Source organism: Lissotriton vulgaris, unplaced genomic scaffold (assembly GCF_964263255.1).
Source record: "Lissotriton vulgaris unplaced genomic scaffold, aLisVul1.2 SCAFFOLD_1127, whole genome shotgun sequence".
In the NCBI taxonomy this organism is placed as follows: domain Eukaryota; kingdom Metazoa; phylum Chordata; class Amphibia; order Caudata; family Salamandridae; genus Lissotriton; species Lissotriton vulgaris.
This window is the reverse complement of record NW_028241743.1, coordinates 291,226-314,117: the sequence shown is the minus strand read 5'-3', so window position 1 is coordinate 314,117 and position 22,892 is coordinate 291,226. Positions and strand designations below refer to the sequence as shown.

At 45.2% G+C, this 22,892-nt stretch overlaps 1 protein-coding gene across 1 annotated transcript in view; it reads right to left on the bottom strand.

Annotated features, from left to right (window-relative positions):
- Window positions 1-3,683: 3,683 nt before the first annotated feature.
- Window positions 3,684-22,892, bottom strand: part of LOC147669894 (solute carrier family 22 member 23-like) — a 214,641-nt gene continuing 195,432 nt past the window's right edge. The window contains exon 7 of the mRNA XM_086948163.1: window positions 3,684-8,438. Within this exon, the coding sequence (XP_086804289.1) occupies window positions 8,081-8,438 (358 nt within the window). The 3' untranslated portion in view covers window positions 3,684-8,080. The remainder of the gene's footprint in view (window positions 8,439-22,892) is intronic.

Sequence of the window (22,892 nt, the reverse complement as noted above, 5' to 3'; positions counted from 1 at the left end):
GACTTATAAAAACTCATGACCCTACCACCATTGTTTTATGTGATTTACCCAGGACATTGGCAGTAGGCCTACACCTATTGTGAGGGCATGGTTTGTATGCCCCTTCAAGATACACAACAGGCTCAAGACCTTACAATACCAAGGACAAGCCTAGGCCTCTGCGTTAACTAGGTTAGTGTGATAACAGGGCAGAAATAAAAAATTGAGATGTCAGTTCCACAACAGTTACGCGACCCCCAGCAGAACACCTTACATTTCTAAAACTTCTAAAAACCACTCTATTCAAAAATGATATCTAGTTTCCATCTCCATTCCACGCCTTCTGTTTACCGGTTCCAAAAGCGCAGAGATACTCCAGTTGGAGTGGATTCAAGCGCTATATAAACCAGCAAATAAATAAACAGTCGGCATTCGAGAAAGGGCACATTCCCCTCGCAACAATGACATTTTAATTGTGTGTTTATAGTTTCCTGGATATAAGCAAGCCCCCAGGTGACACTTTTTACCTTGTAAAGTAGACATTTGTAACTTTTTTAATTCTGTTCCTGGACAAATATCAAAGTGTCTGACAGGTTGCTACTGTAGAGTTCCTGATGTAGTTCAGACTATCTGTTTGCACTTAATGCAAAACTCAATGCCTTTTGCAAGCTGCATTTCATCACAAATGTTCAGAATGATAGGACAGGAAGTGAGCAGGTTTAGGAGCCAAGTATATTGGCAATGTGATTGTGTAACGAGAAATACCTACTCTAATCTGATTGGCTAAAAGAAGGAATGCCATTTGTAATATGTGTTTCATGCCTTTAATGCTATTTATTGCTTGTAAGATAGTTTCTTAGCCTGCTCATTGCTACGAGCCTGGAGAACAGTTTCGCTCAACTAATTAGTGATAATACCAACAACAGGAGCGACCGGTATGCTGGCAGAGTGGGGCCGGGGCGGGAAAAGGGAGAGAGGGGCACTAGGGGTCATTACCTGCAGCCCTCCCTGTTGCGTTATTTTCCACCTCTTCAGGAAGGCACAAGCCCCCAGATTGGCCTGCGGCAAATTGTGAAGCCTGGCCCTGTGCCCCATGGGAACATTTCAGCCGAACTGCCAAGCCAGGTCCTCCCAGGATAGCTTGATTCCAGTGGCATGGAGAGCACGGGACCCACGTCTGAGCACATCCGTCCCACTCGGGCTGACAAATGCAAAAACAACAGTTGATGGACAGAATGCAGAACAATGTCATACATTCACCCCAGTACGGAGATATGGGCCTAAATCCATCGTTTTTTTGCTCACCATGCCATTCCAGTTTGAACCCAGCCATATCCAAATCAGTTTTGACCCTGTGCCCCATGGGAACATTCCAGCTCGAACTGCACATGGCCAGCTCTAAACTGGGATGGCATGGTGAGCAAAAGAATTAAGGATTTAACCCAGATCTCTTGACTGGGGGTGAATGTTTTGATTTGTTCTGCATTCCGTCCATCAATTGTGTGTCTTTTGCTTTCTCGCTCGAATTGCGCCAGGTATACCAGACATGGGTTCTGGGCTCACTGTGCTACTTTAATCAAGCTATCCTGGCTGAAGAGGGGTGAAACCCCGAAACCGGTCCTAGGATGCTTGTTTCCGGTCCAGGGAGGACCTGGCTTGGCAGTTCGGGCTGGACTGTTCCCATGAGGCTTAGGGTCAAGATCGATTTGCATATGGCCAGCTCTAAACTGGGGTGGCATGGTGAGCAAAAGAATGATGGATTTAACCCAGATCTCTTGACTGCGGATGAATGTTTTGATTTGTTCTGCATTTCGTCCATCAATTGTGTGTCTTTTGCATTCTTACGCATGACAGTAGCTTTAGAATTGGCCTCAGTGCCCTTGATTTGTGCTCCAGGACAGACTGAGTCTGTGCCTCCTTTGTCAAACCCAGCTGCATTGCATCTTGGAGAGAACTTTCACTACACATGATGGTTTGTCCGGCCTGAGACAAGTGCAGTTTTATTTTTCCTTTTCTGCCGTTTTTGGGGGGGCGACGCTCTTCCGCCATAGCAGAGAGCTAAGGCATTCAGAGAACATGTCCCTAATTAGGAATCCTGTAAAAGTCAGGTAATGCTTTTTGTATGAGGACTAGGAGGTAACATTTCAAGCAAGTGGTCCAGAAGAGACAATCAAGCACTCGCAATTCACGACCAAAGGCTCTGTAACAAATGCTGGTTACCTCAAACTTCAACCCAACTTTTCACCATGCTCATGTCATCAAACAAATGGCGGCACCTGACTGGCCCTGACCAACCCCTAGCTCAGGCAATCATCGCTGCCACGCCCCAAATGTCCTGAATATTAATGTGTACATTGTAGAGGTATGTACACATTCTTGCTTGCACTGTGAAATGTAAACCGGACAAGTATCCTGCTTTTCTATGTAAAGTGTTCACCCGCTGGGAACAGTCATGCTACACAAATACCTCAGTAAACTAAATAAAATAAATGCAAGCACAAACGTTGATGTTTGACTAAAATTGAGCTTGTTGCATGTGCTAACTTACACGCTGTACTTTAAATGGGCAGGTTCAATCAGGGACTCTGTACCCGCACTTCAGTTTGAAGAGGACAGTATGAGAGGGACCAGATTCTATTTGACAAAAATAACTACTTTGAATTCAGAGATGCTCATCATCCATGCTAGCACATGTCCAGGTCTGTCCGAGGGCCCACCTTTATTAGGAACATAGACAAAATGGCGTCCATGTCTGTCGGAGGGCTCACCTTTTGTAGGAACATAGTCAAAGTGGCATCTGCCGTGGCAAATATTCTGTTATGAACTTTAGGCAGATGCTCAAGTACGAGGCAGTACACAACATTCTATCATGTTATGTATGAATTGGAGTGTGAGCGTATGTTCCTCCTTTCCAGAGAATCTTTTAGCCAAATGGATAATTAATTTTTATAGTACAGAATAGTCCAAATCGGTTTAAATGAAGATAGTCATTTTATTTGAATTCAACACTTTGTAGATCCACTGTACATAGTTTCACTCTTTTTATGGATCTTTTTTTAGAATGTAATTACATTTTTTTTAAAAGGAGAACAGCCGACACGTGTATCGCCCTATGTGGCAAGTTTAGCCTGGGCTTTCTCAAGGCTAGTCATGGTGTCTCTGTATTCATAAATGCAAACGATAACAATGGTAAATCCAATATGCTTCACAGAAGTGGGTAATAACATACAAAATAGAAGATAGGAGGAACATACACTCACACTCCTATTCATACAGCTCAATACGAGGCTAATAGGGTCCTGAGCCTCTAACAAAGCTCCTCTAGCATTATAGGTATTAAAATCCAGAATCAGGATCTCTGGACCTTTCCTCATTGCCTTGAACTCTTCTATCATGTTATGTACCTTTTGTACCTTCAGAAGTATTTTTCAGTTCTAGGTAGTAGGTTCAGAAGTTCATATCTAACTGATTTAAATGGTGTCTGTCAGGGGAATCTGCGGTCAAAAGAAATAATCAGCCCTTTTTCACCATTAAAAACCTAATTAAATATTTTGATTTTATGTCTGACCAATCCTTATTTGTTATCCAGAAGCCCCAATACTCTGGTCTTCATCTTGACAAACATCAACATGTCAAGTACGCAAAACGTCAATACCAACATATAGGATTTTAAAACTCTGCGTAGCAAGTAAATAAATACAATATTAATGGGGGGGAACATTTATTATTTTATTTATGTACATTTACAGTACACTTAAAGAAATCCCAGTAGATACAGTTGATAAAACACCATGCAGACATTTAGCTTGTAAGACATTTTAGTACTCAATTTAAGCTTGTGCTACAGATCAGCACCACCTCACTAAATCATGATCAAAGACACCCAAACTAAAACCCAGTTTTAGCAATAAAATCCTTATTTGAACATGGAGGAGCTTGTCTTACTTGCATGCCGATAGACTGGGGTCGGTTCCACTGCCCATCACATGACGGAAAGAATAAAGAATTTAAGTGAAGCTACTCAGAAATACCTTTAACAGTAGTGTAGAAGAGGTTCACCAATAAACCCAGATCCCTCCCAAACCCGAACAGGTATCGGTGCTCTCTGTGATGAAATAGTCCTTCATGAGCACTTAAGCCACTAATCGTTAATTTAATGGCACTTCTGCTTCCAGTTTCGTGATATGTGGTTTTAACTTGACAGAGGTGACTGTGAAGGTAAACACTTTAATTTTAATTACTTGCTACATATAAAAAAATAATAGAAATAAACAAAAGACAGTTGATAAGTAAACTTATTTTTTAAACAGTGGTAGGTTCAACTAGTGATCTGCTTAGCTGATCAATTCCTTATATAGTACCCTCCCCCTCTTATTGCCATTGTTTGAAGAGAAATGCATTGGTCCCCCCAACAAGATCGCACTTTTTCGTATATTTGGTGAATGGAGCATATGCTTGGTAAGGGGATGAAAGGGGTCAATAAAGAAATAAACTTGATGACTTGATAGTTTCTTCTCCTCAGACCCGCACAACTCTAAAGTCTAAAGACATTAACAAAATGCACAGATTTAATTTTATTGAAATAAAATGTAACATTGAAATTGCTTCTACAAACGAGTTGCTGACCAGTCTTGAAATTAGGGAATTCCCTTTCCATCGTACTATCTATTAAAAATATAAATATATTTAAAACTACTTGCGAGAGCGAAGAAATAAAAGTTCTGTCAGCGTGTGGAAACAACAGGGCGCCATTTTCAATCTGACAATGTATAATGTGGGCAGTGTGCTGTGCTTGGAGCAGTTTGAACAGCTGAGGGCTTCACCTTGGGGATTTTTGGCAATCTGGCAAAGTTTTTGAGTTTCTCCTTTGCCATACTCACCTACATAGGCATCGACTTAAGCAAGTTCCTGGCTTGATCTGGTTGTGCTTTTCCTCTGCCTCGTCTGGTATGTAATAGCAGGAACCATAGACTAGATTCAAAAGGCTTCAATGCCAGTGCAGCCTTTGCAGTGGCGTAACGAAACTTGAGGGGGGGCTGTAAAGTACACAGATGGACCCCCCCGTCCAGAATCTTTCAGAAGCTCTCAGACCAGGGTACTGTGCTGAGAGGGTCTCTGGAGCTCGGGTCCCCTGCACTGCAGGGGCCTTTGTTAAGCCACTGAGTCTTTGTAAACAGGGCTGTGTAAAGATGGACTGCAACAACCATGGCTACTTCACACAGTTGTTGACATTTGAAAAAATAGCAAGGAAAAACTTTGTAAAAATTCGGTGTTGTGTATTTTTAGAAAAATGCATAACCTACCTTTTTTTGTGGGAAATTCAGCCAAAAAGTTAGTTACATCAAGTTGACACATTTTACAATTTGACAAAATTACTTCCTAAATAGTTTTTGGAGACCAGTCCAAACACTTTACTTCTGGCAAAGACAGTCTTTACTGGGTTCATGAAAGTTGAAAATTGAAACGCAAAATACACAGCTCATTCCTACTTGCCAACTTTTGACATTGCTTTGTGTCACACACCACAATCTGCTGAGCGGTATCCAAATGTTTGTGTCCAGCCAAAACATCTTTGAAAGGCTCAGCTAAAAAAGTGTGCCAGGTCCTAATCAATTTCCCTGATCCTCAGCGACTCACGACGGACAGTTTTGTAGACAGACTACCTCGGCCCAAAGACTAAGACCTGTCCACATCATTTCCATGGGAGCAGATGGTTTAAATTGCACATTTGCCTAGTGGCCTGGTGACACAGGAGCATGTTCGCGCTATTGCCTGAAAATATCCATCAATTTCCAACGTCATCAGATACCAGTGCGATTTGGTCATTGACTTGCAACGTGACCTATATTAAAAAGGAAACACATTCCATACATTTGGCACCAGAAAGTGGCACATTATTGGGGCTTTAAAGAGTCGGCACTACCACAAGTCTGACAACAAGAGGATGCTCCAGTCATGCTTTGTACAACTCTTACATGAGCAGAGCTTCTTGGCGATCAGTGGTGAGATCCGTGTGCTTTATGTACCCAAGGATGACTGTTGGAAAGTTGGCGAAGATAATAAAATGGACCTCAGTTTCTCCCGAAAAATGCAAGAGCTGAGCTGAAAAAATATTTATGTAATCTTTTGCTTTGGCCTAACCCCTCAATTCATTTGTTGGATTTCTTTTCTGGGTTTGTGGTACTGCTGGTTTATTGTGAAGACAAAAGCCTGAAGTTGGAGAAAAAGCACAATACAAAAAAGTAATTCCAAAAAAGCATAATTGCATTGATAGGACAAGCCTGACTCACAGTAGTGCAAAATGTACTTGTATATCACACGTCCACCCTATACTACCAAGAGATGGATACAAAATGCATACATATAATGATGTATCAGTGGCACTGAGCCATCATGTGATCCTCAGTGTTAACTACAAAGTCAAGTTATCCATATTTACTTTCCCTTTCACATTCACTTAAGTGTTTAACTTTTAAGAAAATATGCAGAGCCTTAGTTACTCAGCTCTCCAACCCGTGTCAGAACTGTGCAGTATTGTGGCTATGCGGCAGTTTAGGGACCTTGAAAAGAAAAAAAAAGAACAAAGCCCCTTTTTTCAGTTTGCGTAAACCATTGAGACTTACCATGGCGTGCCACTGATGTGTAATTTGTGTGGTATTCCACGGCAAAAAGTGTGCCAACTTTTCCGTAAACCTTGACAGATATATTGCTGCTATGTGTGCTGGTATCAGGGCAAACTGTTGTGCATTATGTGACAAATGCACCAAACATATATTCCCTTTTTATGAGATTGTATCCAAGACTAACCTAGACCTTAACTCTTCAAGAGGCAGCACTAAAAAGACCCACTGTTTTTCCTTCCACAGGGTTGAGAACAGAGGTTTGTTCCTTCTACTTAGGAAGGACTAGTAAAGAAAGTTAGATCTTGTTATTTTAAGTGGTTAATCTGAACATGATGGTTATCCATAGTACCATCAACTATCAGCCTCTGGATTAAAGAGAAAAGTGTACCCACGCACAATACTACTAGATTCCATACGGGCGTACCAAGATTTCTATATTCACCTGACATCTTCATTAAACAAACACACGTTAACCAGGTGACAGCACCATACTAGCTTAAACTGAATGAACTAGTACACAAATTCCACTGCCTACAGTCATTGTGATCTGTCCATGTGTGGCCAGCACAGTCATGCATGGGTCTGTCACAAATAGTGGATCTGCGTGGCGCAATTTGAGTAAGTGACATGGAGCAGCTACGTGTAACACACAACTTCCGCTGTCTATTAAGACTTGTTACATTGAGAATTTGCAAAGCACTCCCTTTTTTCTAAGAGGACAACTGAAATAATCAATCTGTTGTTCAAAGTACATTACTTCCATATTGTTTTGAGAGGTTTTTGAGACTGGTGATGTGATATCAGAAGCTATACATGAACCTTGTCTAAAAGGTACTATGAATTAAGAGTTTTGTGGGGAGCTGGAGTGTTTGGCCAGAGTTATTCTGGGGTGTAGTCGAGAACGAGCAGTTTCACATACAGATCGCGACAACCAACTTCAGTGAATCAAAATGGTGCCCGGTACATCACAGAAAGTAAATCAAATCTGAAGCAATGTGGTTTCTTAAAAGGAGCACTAGATCCTAATATCAGAACATAAGGGTTCATTTGCTTGGATTACCATATCACACAATATAGGGGTAGGTCAGACATTGGTGCCCCAACCACACCCACATGTGCAGCTTCTGATTGCATGAAGTTCCTATGTGGTGCAACCTTCTTGGAACAAATGCACCTTCTGATTGAAGTCCACGCATGGAATGAGTGAAGAAAGGTGCTCAGGAAAAGTCTGAAAGTACATTTTGTATCTAAATGGCAGTAATACATTTGGAAATGTGTGACATGTTTTCCCTCTATTGAAGGATGTTTCAATTCCAAACCCTTCTGTGGCTCCTTCTGCACTGACTGAACTTTCTATGGTAAACGTGGCATCATAGCAGAGCTCAGTTCTCTCACTACCATTTTGTTCATCACATCATTTGTCGGTGTTTCTGTGCAAAATAACCGCCTTAAAGTGTGCGACTCACAAGGCAACCGTGTTAGGGAGTCTTGATCCCATTGGCTGTAGCGTTTTCCAACATGCGCTCCCCCATGGCTGGGGATTCGTGGAGCCCCGAATAGTCCTTCAGTTCAGAGTTAGTCAGTAAAAGGGGCTGCTCGCCCTTTTTGTGGGCTATGAGGGGCTGCCTGGTGTAGTGTTCCCCGGCAGGAATGTTCTCTGGCAGGCTTTGGTTGGTGCTCTCCGGCAGCAGGAGAATGCAAATGATGCAGATGAGAGTGCAGCAGGCGAAGATCACGTGGTGCAGGAAGTAGCCTTTCTGATTATGAAGTTCCATGATGGGCGCAGTCAGCATGCCAAATCCTGCACTGGCCAGGACGAGACCCAGGCCGCTGCCCCTAGAAAGAGAAACAGACGCTGTAAAACCTAGTCACTGACAAATAAAAATGCATGGATGCATACATTTGCATCACTCCGATAACTGCACCGCTCTACTATTATAGAGGGTTGTACTAAGGCCATCCTCTCGTCAAGATTCAGGCTACCAAAACCCTCATCAAGCCTTGCTTCCAGACCAGACTATTATAAAACTATTAATTTGTTTCCACCCACACCATTCTTAAACGTCACTTGTCGCTTTCTTGTAGATGTTCTAACATTCAACTCACCTTTTTCCTTCTTATTTTTTGCCTGCATTTTCACTATAGTCTTAAGTTCTGATTCCTCATAACAATTCATAAGTGTATCAATTGTCCCACCCCTCTTTCTTTTCCACGTCATTTACTCACTAGATCCCTACTGGAGTCCCACATTCTAATCTCAGCTGCTTCTGGTCTCCCCCGCAAGAACCCTTGCTCCAAATTTTGCCCTTTCAACTTACTAACATTACCCTTTGGAATGCCTTCCCTTGGGTATTCATATCCCTCCCACTCTGACGTCTGTGCTTATTGTTAAGAGATCATTTACAGACTGCTGCCTTCTCATTTCACGCTAACACAGTGTTTATTTTTGTGCATTTTGCTTCACATTTGTATTAATGTTATTTATTATTGTGCTTTTTAGTGGTTTCCCCGTGATATCTTAGAGAAAAAAGCAGATACCTTGAATCAAGCTTGGCTAGCTCAAAGAGTTTCAATTTTAACATATTTCAAAAAACTGGCACAGGGTATATATATTCTTTATGTAAAATAGGAGTTCGTTCCACTGTTTTAGGGCTAAGACAACAACCGAGCTATAGCGAGATGAAGCAAATAAAGGCCTTAGAATAAGTTCGAGAAATAGAGCAAAAACTACAAGGGAGAGCATATAATTAAACTAAAGATTGTAAATAAGGTTAAGTATGTGAACACATTTGACCATGACGCAAAAAGTGGAACCTAAATTCATGAAACCAGCAAAGTTGAAGATGTGCTTATCTGACAGCTCAGCAACAGCCGCCTCCTAACTTATCCTTCCCCTCAGACATAAGGACAACACCACCTGCATCCACATATCTCGGGGTATAATTCAACACATAAGTGAACATAGAACCTCCCATAACACACCCACAGCATCTAGATCCCAACTACTGAACATAGCGACAATATTCCCAAGCATTTCTCGCAAAGAACCAAGTCACTGATCTCCTATCATTATGAAACTGACTTATGTAATCGTTTTCTAGAAGGTCTACATTTCTATTATTCGGGCCCTCTAAATAAGTTATAAATTGTGCTGTCCGGATTCTCTACAGATCCCACAGACACATTTTAGCCAACCAGTAAGAGTAAGCCGGTTGATTGACAGCTAAAACGGGAGTTGAAAGAATAATAACGCATATAGTCTTTTGTACTCTAAACCTATTTTTAGCCAAATAGGTTAAGTTATTCACATCCTTCTAAAGACTGTTTCGGTCCAGTGTCCTTTTGTCATAATTTCGCATGCATTCTGTGGCAGCTATCCGCCAAGTATTGTCCCCTCTATGAACTCTGGGTCTTGCAGGCTTCATTCTTTACCTATATACTGACGTTTTTGATTCCTGCACACTATTTGTCTCTCCAATACCTACTGCTGAGGGAGATGAGAATATTTTAAGGAATCTATTCTTTACCCCTTTGAGAACCCCTTGTAAGGTTGGTGTGAGAAAGGCATATCGTGCGTAAACGTTTTTGACCACTCACCCAGTTACTCAAATAGAAGTCTTACACCAACCGAGGAAAAACTCTTGTCCGCCCACCAATCCAAATGTTACGGAATATACTTTCAATTTCTATCAAAGGAATCAGGGGGTAGGCGGAGGTGTCATTCTTTTAGCCAGATCAACTTTCTGGGCCTCAAGTGGAGCTGGGTAAAGGGAACCACTTTTACCCATGAGGAGGATCTTCCCTAACACACCATAGTGGAAGGATGTGGGTGACGCAGCTCAGTGGTGGCTGGAAAAGAAATAATCTTCTCTGGGGTCAGGAGGGTCTTCCGTACCAGTTTATCAATAAGGTCACACAAACATCATCTACTGGGGCAAAACTGAAGTATTTACATAGGTAATTAATAGGTGGGGGTTCTGTGAATTGAAGGAGGAGGTGCACCATACCCTTTTAATCCTCCAGTTAAGGTGAGATTTTAATCCTTCCCTCCATATGGGAGTTTTAACTTGGCTTTGACTATCTGAAAGGCTGTGTAGGAACAGTGGTCCCCTCCGAACTGTCCAATGTCCTTTGAGAGCGATGGCGTGGCTGCATATGGTTCTGCAGAAATCTAGGGCTGCACAATGGGTTTTAAACAGCCGGCTCCCAAACTCTTCCCAAGGTCCTTGGGAGGAAGATGCTCTATCTGAAGAACATTTCAATGGAGAACTGCCAGCGGCACCGGGTAGGACGGAGAGCGAGCTAGAGCTAAGTGATGGTGGGTTCATGAACAGAAGGGGTGAGGTGGACAGAAAGATGGTTTGAGCTAAAGAAAGGTGGGCAAACCCAAGGACTAACACCAATATTAAGTTGATGAGTTTGTTGTGTAGTGGAATGTTGTGTTCTGCAAGCTAGTCTGTCTAATGTCTTAGGGCGGAGAACGGGGAGATTCTTAAGAGGTTGAACAGGGTGTAGGAAGCCGAACTGAAAACCTTTCCAGAGGCAGGAAGGGCCAGTGTGAAAGACCAACAAAGATATCCTCACTCATCAGTCCTGTTTTCTGAGAACGAACACATATACAAGGGTTCGCAGAAAGGATGCGCAGAAGGTTGAGGTAATGAAGGTGGAAAGACACACATAGCTATCACTATGGGGCCCAAAGTTTATGGATGGAGGGGAGGTAAGTGTGTTGTCAGATGGGAATGAAATTAAAGGAGAGATAGCTTTATAGGTTGTCCTTGATAGACAATTTAGAAAATCTTTGTTGTTTAAGACATAAGAAAGTGGCATCCAGTTGGGACACTATAGGTCACTTTCTGATGGGGATGGAATAATAAAAAAGGTGAACAGCATTTTATTAGCAAATATTTAGCAGGAGAAATTATAGAAGATGTTTGGTCAAGTGATATAGTGTGGAAAGAGATTATAGGTGTAGGATAGAGTTTTGGAGTCAGTCATACACAAAGCGGCTGAGTTTTTGGGTGAAGAAGAACTGAGATACTTGCCCAGAGTAGGTGTAGTTGATAGTAGCCTGCTGTGTTTCACTGCATCCCAGCAAGTGGAGAAGTGAATGAAGAGGACAATGGCCTTCATTACAGGCTTTAGTGCAAGGATAATGGAAGCCTGTGTTTTGTTTTTGAGTCTCAAGGGAGTGTGTAGGAACTTACTCCAGGTAGCCGTGATGTATTTCAGATAGATTTATTGAGTTAGGTACAAGTAGATGAGTTGTGGAGTTACATCCCAACCAGGAGCAGTCTGACTGCTGCTCAGCCCATACTCCAACCCAAACACTCAAGCATCCAGGCATCCAAACATTCCATTCAAGGCTCTCACATCAACATTCCATGCATCACTTTCTCCCTAGCTGAGCAGCTAGGGAGAAAGTAACCAGATAAATCCAAGACAGTTTACAATATGCCTTCCCTTCTTCCACTAAACAAAAATGGAAACCTCAAAGAAGGAGAACCCCAAGAAACAGAAAATGGAAAAGTGGAGAAAAAGCAAGAAGAAAGTGAACACAAACGTGAAGGGACCAAAGCAAATATGCCACGAAAAATAAAGCTCGAACAAGGAAGAAATACATTGGAGATATGCAAGAAAATGTACAAGAGAAAATGAAATGAAGGATTAAGACTGAAGTACAAGAGAAATGGAAGGTAAATTCATAGAAAATATACACAACATGTACAATAAGTACATGCAAGAAAAATAAAAAACGTAGAGGAGATGCAAAGATAAATATACATAAAATATATATTACCCACCCATCATCCTCCTATAATCTTTTTGAAGAAACATAACAAATTGGTGACGGACACACAAACTGAATTTCCTAAAATACAAGTGAATAAATGGACCAGAAACGTGGAACAGCTACACGTTGGACTCGTGCTCATTAGAACCCCTACGTCAGAGATTAGTAGCATAGAACCTCCAAGTGAAGGTTAGAAATGTTAACTGAATAGAACACATGAAACTCGTACCCATTGGAACCCCTTGTGTGCCTAAAAAAAAGGGCGCAAACCTTGCCTATGGGGCTTCTCACTGGTGTGCCCATAAACATATCCCTGGTGCCTGGTGGGCTTTTTATGCCTCCCGGGGGAGATAAGGGGCTATTGCCCCACTCGGCCTTCTGGGGGTGGCAGAAATACTTTGTGGGCGGTGGGGACATTAGCATGCCCATTCTCGGCAGCCCCAACCCCTATGTATAAAAAAAAACAAACTTCCTGGTGCCTAGTGGATTTTCTGCCCCCCCCCCCCCCCGGAGGGCAGATTAGGGACTATGGCCCTCATCGGCCTCCCAGGAGAGGCAGACTGACTGGCTAATTTTTATGGGGGGGTAGGGGCATTGGCATGTCCCTTTTGGACAGGTCCCACAAAATAATCCTTAGTGCCTAGTAGGCTTTCTGCCCCCTCCCTCTGGGCAAGCCAGGGGCTATTGCCCCCATCTGCCTCTGGGGTGGGTAGGGGAGACCGTTGGAATTTTTTGGGGGTGGGGGTATTGGCATGCTCATGTTGGGCAGCCCCCATCACTACGTATATAAAAAATGGTGCCTAGTGGGCTTTCAGCCCACCCCCTGGGGCAGAGAAACTGTAGATTTTTGTTTGGGGAGTGCGGGCATTAGAATACCCATCTTGGGCAGCCCCCAACCCTATATACAATAAAATACATTATCCCGGCATAGAGTGGGCTTTCTGCCCCCTCCTGCCTGCGGAAGGGGGAGGGGCAAAAAGATTTTAGAATTTTGTGGGGCAGGGGGGCATTGGCATGTCCATGTCTTCTACAGAAGTGTTATAAAATAAATAAAACAAAATAGTGGTTTTCAAATTATTTGTGTAAATAGTGGGGTGACAAACACATCTGACATTCTTACAGTGTATACATATCTCTTCTATACAAGGACTGAAAAGTCAAAAGCATTTCTCTCTCAAATACCTGTGAAATGATAAGACGTCAGCCTTTGTATCCCCTCCATTGCATCTAGGTGTGAGGCTCCCAATAGCTCCCAGCCAGCATACTCCTATAAAGAAGCTAAATGGCCCCTTAACTTCACTTTTGTTAGAGGCAGCGCTGAAATCTGATAAACCCCTTCCCTGCCTGCACATTGCTGCTCAGAACAAACGCAGACAACATGGTTCATGTGCTGCTTAAAGTGTCCCGGAGTTACAAAATTACACCGGGATAAATTAAGCATATTTCTGTAAATTTAGGAATTAGGAAAGAAACGTGGCATTTCTCTGAAAGTGGCTAGCTTTGCTTTGATCTGAAAATAGTTACCATGGACTCGAGCCCTGGGTGGAGTGGAGTTTCTCTCTGATTAAGGCCAGCCTTTGAAAGATTTTGAAGAGTAAGATGTTGAGGTAGCCGCTGTGTTCACTGGTAAAGAATGAGGGGTCAGCTGAGAGCTTTTCAAGGAGGGCATTCTGGGTGCCTATTTTGAAAGAGAAGGCTCTATGGCATCTATAGGGTTGGAATGCTTTGAGGAGCCCTGATGGATAGAGTCGTGTACATAGGGATAACTCTTCAAACATTTTTGGGATAAAGATTTGTATGTGGCCCCGGAGAAAAAGTAAAAAATAAAAACAGAGACTACTTCTCAAAAATAATTTAGCTTATTGTATAAAAAAAAGTGTTATGCTATTCACTCTACTACCGCTGTGAGGCGCTCTAACATTAACTGAACACAGATCGTTACGGCTCACGGTAAAACGTTCTTAAATAAAATGTTCTAAAGCTATGCATCGGGAAATGTTCCCATTAAAATGGTCTGACGCGGCACTTGTACGGTGTAATCAACCGCGTCTTTTTGCAACACATTAAAATGATCAAATTGTTAGTTTACGCTGTTTTGATGCTGATTTATGCCATCGTGAATTAATTTGCATTGTGCTCCGTGAACTGCGTGATTTGATTTCTTGTTGTCTATGAAAACTAAAAAAAGAGAAAGTGTACTCCGGGTTTCTGTCCTACAGGAGAAACAGCGCACTTAACACCCAGTAACAGATAGGGCGCTTCCCTGAGCCCTACATCAGGTGTTATTCATGGTTCTGTCATTTTAATAGTTCCGTGCTTTTCTTTTTTTTAAAGAAATTTGTTGGGAATTCCTTTGTACTTCCTTCTTAACATGACTGGCGCCTTTGCATTGCTGTTTATTCATCGAATTCATTTTCTCTGGGGTAGACCTCGCTGCGAGTGTCAGGCTACACAATGTCAATTCCAGACAGAAACCTCCTTTTATTTCAAGGCGCTAGACTTAACTCTGGGGTACCACGTATGGACACCAATTCCTCTCTGCCCATAGCCCGGCAATCCTGTTTCCCACACTATTGTATGTATTTATGTCCTAAATGTACCTACCGATATATTGGTATATATTCCATCTAGTGTATTTTTATTCTCTTTTGCAACAGATATCACTCGTATCATCTTTTTTTAGGTCACCTATAAACTTAATTTAAAAATTGTGAATGCACACCTTCGCCCGATGGCATCTTTGCGGTAGACGTTCTGAAAGCAGTAAACCAGGGAATAACCGATGTTTAGCTCTACATATCTAAACCCATTGTTAAATGTCCCTTTTCCTCATTTCTCATACTCTTGCTATGTCTGCACTTGTTTGTGGTCCTGATCGCCTTACTCAATATTAACATTAATTCGGTCAATCGCTGCTCGCTGCCCCTGATTTGTGCCTGTTTTCTTGCCTCCTGTTCCCTGATTGTGCCCATTTTCCTGATTGTGCTCGTTTTCTTGCCTTCTGCTTCTCTGATTGTGCTCTTTCTTGCCTTCTGTTCCCCCTCGCTGCCCCCGATTGTGCCCAGCTGCCTTGGTGCCCTCGCCGCTCCCGTTCCCGCCGCTGCGTCCCGCCCCCTTGCCCCCTCACTTCCCTTTCGCTGCCCCTGCCTCCCGCCTCCCAGCTGCTCCTCCCACATCCCCATATATGGCGGTCGCTGCACAGCCTAAGGAAAGCCTGTCTGTGCCCGTCCGGGCCCATGACGCGCCCAGCTCCAGAACCCCTGGCCCCTGCACCCGCCACAATGACCACCACCGCTACGATGCCAGCGCACTCTATGCTCTCAACCCTGGATGGACCCACACCTTCAAGGCTGCCCCGAAAAGCACGCATGGCCCCTTCACCTGCTGGAACAGCAGATACACCAGCCTCAGAGCAGCCAAATAACCCACCAAGATAGACCTCAACCACCTCCGATGCATCCTACTGAACATCCGCTCCGCACTCAAACACGCCGTCGAGCTCTGGGACCTGCTTGACACATCATCCTCGATGTTGCCTTCCTAACAGAGACGAGGATGAACGACTCCTCCGCACCCGACATCGCCATAGCCATCCCAGCGGCTACAAGGTCACCCACAGAGACCGCAACAACGGAGTCGGAGGAGGAATCGCTATCTTCCACAAGAACAGCATCAGGGTCTCGACCAGCACAGAGGACACTCTCAGCACTGGCAAACACATGCATTTCCAGATCCACACAGACCCAAACTCAACCTTACGAGGTGCCCTCGTCTACAGGCCCCCTGACCCCGCCCCCAGTTCAGCAAGTCAATCGCCGACTTAGTCAGCACGCACACCGTGACCTCCACTGACTACATCCTCCTCGGAGACCTGAACTTTTACCTTGAGAACAACAATGACAGCAACTCAACAACCCTGATAGATAACCTCGCCAACCTCCGACTGGGGCAACTCGTCAACACCTACCCACTCCGCTGGCCACAGGCTTGACCCCATCTTCTCCGCTAGCCCCACGTCTCCTTCAGCCACACCACCGAACTTCCTCTGGACCGACCACCGCTGCATCCACTTCTCCTTCCAGAAACCCACCACACACCACCGCACCCAACAGATCTCTCGCCGCAACTGGAGAAAAATCACTGAAGACCAACTACACGCAAACCTCGCTCTCAGCCCACCCACCGAACCCTCCAACACAGATGATGCTGCCCACAGCCTCACACGCTGGATCGATGACTGCGCCAACACCCTGTCCCCGCTGAAGAAACCCCCCCCACAGAGACGCCAGCAAGAGGGCCAGCTGGTTCACCCCAGAACTCCTAGCCTCCAAGCGAGCCTGTCGAAAACTAGAGAAAAAAATTGCACAGCGAACAGACTCTGAACAGACACCCAGCCCACAAGGAAGCCACCCGCAACCACCATCACCTCATCAGGTCTACCAAGAGGACATCCTGCAAAGACCGCCTCGACAACAACGCACTCAACAGCAAGGAGCTCTTTAACATCATGAAAGAACTCTCCAACACCAACGACATCCCGCCGTCGCAAGCCCTGTGCGACTCCCTCGCCACTTTTTTCCACCGCAAGATAGCAGACATCCATGAAAGCTTCATCACCCAGACAGCCCCAACAGACAGCAACACAACAGACCCTATGTACACCATCGACCACGACCCCCTGCTAGCCTGGGCCAGCGTGAGCATCGATGACACCATCAAGACCATGAACGCAGTTCACTCCGGCTCCCCGTTGGGCCCATTCACGCACCACATCTTCAACAAAACAAGCAGGTTCATTGCACCCCACATGCGCAACTCATCCATATCTCTCTCTCTCTCTCTCTCTCTCTCTCTCTCTCTAAAGAGAGAGAGAGAGAGAGAGAGAGAGAGAGACCGCGACCTTCCCAGAGAGCTGGACACATGCCGAAATCAACACCCTATTAAAAAAACCCAAGGCAGACCCAAGAGACCTCAAGAACTTTCGGCCCATCTCTCTGCTCCCGTTCCCAGCCAAGATCCTCGATAAGATCGTCACCAGACAGCTAACCAGATACCTCGAAGAAAACAGAATCCTGGACCCTTTCCAGTCAGGGTTCCGCAGCAACCACAGCACCAAAACCACACTCATCGCCGCCACTGACTACATCAGGACCATGCTGGACAACGGTGAGACCGCAGGCCTCATCCTCCTGGACCTCTCCGCCGCCTTCGACTCCGTCTGCCACCGCACACTACGGGCACGCCTCCACGTCATAGGGATCCAAGACAAAGCCCTGGAATGGACCACCTCCTTCCTCTCTGGCAGAACCCAGAGCGTCTGCCTCCCCCTTTCCATTCCAAAGCCTCAGATCACCTGCGGCGTACCCCAGGGATCCTCCCTCAGCCAGACAATATTCAACATTTACATGGCCCCGCTCGCACACGTCACCCGACAACACAACCTCAACATAATCTCCTACGCCGACGACACTCAACTGATCCTTTCCCTCACCAAGGACCCCATCACCGCCAAAGCCAACCTCCATGAAGGAATGAAGACCGTCGCCGACTGGATGAAGATCAGCCGACTGAAGCTGAACTCTGACAAAATGGAGGTCCTCATCCTCGGCTCCAACCCATCAGCCTGGGACGACTCCTCGTGGCAGACGGCACTGGGGGCAGCCCCGACACACACCGACCACACACGCAACCTGAAAATCATCCTCAACTCAACGCTCTCCATGACCAAGCAAGTCAACGCAGTCTCCTCCTCCTGCTTCAACACCCTCCGCATGCTCCGCAAGATCTACAGGTGGATCTCGATAGATACAAGAAGAACAGTCACTCAGGCCCTCGTCAGCAGCAGACTCTACTATGGAAACGCCCTCTACGCAGGAGCCCCGAACAAGCTCATCAAACTACTGCAAAGCATCTAAAACGCCTCGGCGTGACTGATCCTCGATGTTCCATGCTAAAGCCACATCACCCCCCACCGTAGAAACCTGCACTGACTGCCCATCAACAAGAGGATATCCTTCAAGCTCCTCATCCATGCACACAAGGCACTCCACGAGACCGGCCCAGCCTACCTCAACAGACTACTTTCCTTCTACATCCTTAACTGCCAGCTCCACTCCGCCGACCTCGCACTCGCCACCAAAGAACAACCACTGGGGGGAGATCCTTCTCCCACCTCGCCAAGACCTGAAACACCCTCCCGCTGAGCCTACGACAGACCCAAGACCTGCTGACCTTCAGGAGACTTCTCAAGACCTGGATGTTCGATCAGTAGAGGCCCCCTCCCCTCCTCCGCGCCTCGAGACCCTCACGGGTATGTAGCACGCTCTACAAATGGTTGATTGATTGAATACACGTTTACTTTTGTATCACAATGCAATATACAGCGCTCTGAAACCTGGACGTGTTGGAAATGGCGCTACGAAAAACAATACATAAATAGTTGATGTCTAAGTGTTTCCTTGCAGAGACCTATATAAACGGGTGTGATGCGGACGAATTATGCTACATGGCCACTTATTGTCACTCTCCCGATGAGTTACAGAGCAAAATCTATAATAGGACTCTCATAAAAGCAAAATGTGAAAAATGTATACCCAAGGGAGTACTTACAATGCCCCTAAATGCACTGGAGCATGAGCCTCGGGGTTAGTAAAAAGTGTAGCTATACTGTAACAGGGGAACTGTTAAATATGCAACTGAAAGGGCCAGAAAGTAATTGGACACCAGAGAGAGAAGGGTTATGAAAGCCAAGGTACACACCCGACAGTTGGCTTGAGATGAAAACCCATATTATTCGTATATTCGTTGTCGATTTACTTTGACCTCAAATGGCCTTTACTTTTGTGCACCTCTCCAGGCTGCTTCCATTTTCGATCCTTTTAAATGTCCTGTACTTGTCCCTCCACCCCTTCTAATTCTGCACCCATAGTTATCAATCACGCCTTCAGTCATCGCCTTAGTTTCCAGAAACGTACTTCTCCACCACCACCACCTCTTGTTCTCTGCTTCTTTTAGAAAATTCAGTCTCCTAATGCACTTTCGTTCTTCTTACATCCCAAAATCCAACTTCAGCCTAGCCCGACATGCCTGCTCTGGTTCTAAGAATTGAATCCACATTGCCATGGCCTCTTATTCAATCATTGTTCAGGGCCCAGGACTGTGCTATACAACTCACCATCTCCGCAGCGCCAGGGCTCGTTAGCGAACTTGAAGCCCTTCCTGGTTTGAAAGGACTGCATGTGGCCGCTCTGATATTCAGGCAGCTTGTCACTATCCATGGGCATTGCTACATGCCTCTGCATGGAAGTGAATGGCTGACTTTCCTCTCTATGCCCCTTTGACCAAAAAGTGCTTTAACCCCTCCGGTGCCTCACTGCACCCCACCCTCAAGCCCATTGCCCTCCTCCTCCTGGTCCATTTATCGTGCAAATACATCTTCCTTTGGTTTGGATGGCGGATCCCATCTCTTCATAAAAACAAAGATTAACTGGTCTGCTCTTCCTAGAGACACAGCCCAATTTCTCCCCAAAGCCTCTTCGCCCGACATCCATGGCTCCTCTTGCTCTCACAGGTCTCTCCCCCCCCCCCCACTCCACAGTTAAAGCCCACTTTCAATAAATCAACCCCACTGACAACTCTCCTATCCTTCCAACGTCTCTTCCCACAGGCACGCGACCGCGACTATTAGGCAAGGGGTCTTCTTCACTCTCACTGGCAGCTACCCTCCTTCCAGGGCTTCCTTCATTTGCTTCATGGGAATACTGTTTTTTGCGATGTTATTTTGGCAACACTAAAAACTAAAGTTCTGAGCACTCAAAGTTCAAACAGAGTCAGACGTCCAATCCAAGCGTTTTTTATTTTTAGGCCACTTTAATCCAGTTCATTAATTCACGTCAAAGAGAAAGTTCATGCACATCCAACAGGAACAGCAGTTGTACAAACTATACTTTCAGCTAATACGTGTTTCGTCTAATAGCATATTATGCTTAGACTTCTTCAGGGCTGATGTGTAGTGGAAACGATATATCCACATTTTGGGGACCATATTTCCAGCAGTCACATAAAATCCGGGGAAATTAAATGAATGCTGGTGGCGAATTTCACAAGCTATGACTACCTATTTTGGCACTTCTGAGGATTTATTGTAGCTCAATGAAATCTCACAGCAGAGAAATAGCACATTTTATTTATCTTTTGGATCAGTTGGCAAGGTCCTCAGGGGTTCTTTTAGGAAAAGCACATCATGCCGATAATACCAAAGAGCTCGGGCTGTTCCTTCTCCTACTACAGGAAACAGTCCTGTCCCTACTTATGTGAAGAGGAGGCATCAACACTGCATAAGTGCACAAATGCATGGCAGACTTTACTCCTGGCACTAAAAGCTGCCAGCATCATGTCGCCCCTTCACGGAGTAGCTGATTGCATCAGGGTATACCGGGGTCTGAAAGATCCCCAGGTTCCTTCACCTTTCATTCAAATCTCAGGTATTTGGTCCAAGACTTTCAATGAATAGAATTGGCAAAGGAAATACTCTCCTGTTAGCAGAGAGACTTTAGTTGATGCACAACATGCCTCCTCTTTTATAATTTGGGAATTTGATACCTATGCCCATCTGCATTTCTTTTCCAGGAGTACTTGAATACAGATGGAGGCAGCTACCGTGGGCATTTAAATAGGAGCATGGCTTGGGACCAGCGTGTTTGCTTATCACCAATTTATGAACCTGCTCACCTGTAATCCCCAGTAGCTGGTCCTCCATCGCACCTGAAAGACGCTTCCTGTGGATTGACCACTTATGCAAAATTAACGATGGAGACTGCAGTGGAATTCGATTTCAAGCGTTTCACAGTTCATTGGTGCTCACCAAGCTCTCCATGTATATCTTCTATACAATTCTGTGGTGCCCCTCCCCTTGGCACTGAGCACTAGAGTCTTTACTCCCCCCACCCCTCAAAACCTCTACTGCCTCTGGAGATCGCCACTGATGCGTTTTCCCACTGCCATCCCTCCTGGTTTGCCTTCCTCCAACGCGTGGATCAACATGGAGATTTTATCCGGAGGTATGAAGAAGCTATCCCTCTGGACTTTTGAGCCACATTGCCCCCCCCCCCCACCATTTTGGGTCACCTCCAATGGTCACTCCGGTCGACCTCCGCCATCTTGCGACTTGGTCCCTACTGCCAGTCCCACTGACCCCCTCACAAACTATTATTGGTGTTCTTCTCTCCTTTAGATGGATGCTCACATTGTTTTAAAATTGTTATTGATACCTCTGTTTTCTCATGTTATGTCCCCCCCTGATTATTTGCATGACTTAATGTTCTAATTCTATGGTTCGTATTGTACTGCACTACTTCTTTTCTTTACTCTCTGTTAATTTTGTCTCTTACCATTACCCTTACTTGCACACCGACTCCTCCGGGTATTTGCCAGTTCCCTGTTGAGCCTGCTTATACCTGCCTGCCCTTTCTATGGCAGCTGAATCGCTCCCCACAGGTCCACATCCTCCCTTTCCATCCGCATTCATTTTTCCCCAATGTATCCACGTCTTTCCTTCTCTGCCAACGCTCTTTCTCTGCTAGCCCCTTCATTTTAGACCTTGTCGGTGTACTGTTTTTGATCTATTTCCCCTCTTCCTTCAAGGTTAGCTGCTCTAGGGATATAGGCGCCTTGTGTCCTCCTTTAATTGTGCCCCTTGCGAAAGCGCTCCCTCTCCCCTTGTTGGGGAGGGATCCAGCATTCTTGCCCCGGAGTCTCAGATTCCCCTCAGAGAGTCCACAGTGCTTGGGATTCACATGAAATTGGTAAAGGCCTTAACTGGCCTTCTTTAAATGTACCCCTTGCCAAAGCACTGTTGGGGAGGGATCCTGCATTTCTGCCCTGGAGTCTCAGGTAGCCCTCCGAGTCCACAGTGTTTAGGGAATCTCACATAATTGGATGTTTAGCAATGTTCCCATTATGGCTGGGAACCAATTCACCTTGCATCGTGATAGGGCGCCTCCCTGTAATTTTGATGATCCATCTAGGCTGTTATCTCTACCCTTTGTTGTACTTCGGTCGACCGAGCAACCAACCGACCCATGTCCCCACCACATTTTCAACAAAGCAGACTCCATTATCGCACCCTATCTCCGAGACATCATCAACTGCTCCTTCAACTCCGCGACCTTCCCGGAAAGCTGGAAACATGCCGAACTCAGCACCCTTCTGAAGAAACCCACAGCAGACCCCACCGAACTTAATAATTACCGCCCCATCTCGCTCCTCCCATTCCCTGCCAAAGTCATTGAGAAAGCCGTCAACAGTCAGCTCCCTGCCTTCCTCGAATCCAACAAATCCCTCGATCCCTCACAGAACAGCTTTCGAGCCAAACACAGCACCGAAACCGCCCTCATCGCAGCAAAAGACGACATTCGAACACTACTGGACAACGGAGAAACAGTTGCCCTCATCCTACTTGACCTCTCCGCAGCCTTCGACACAGTCTGTCATAGCAC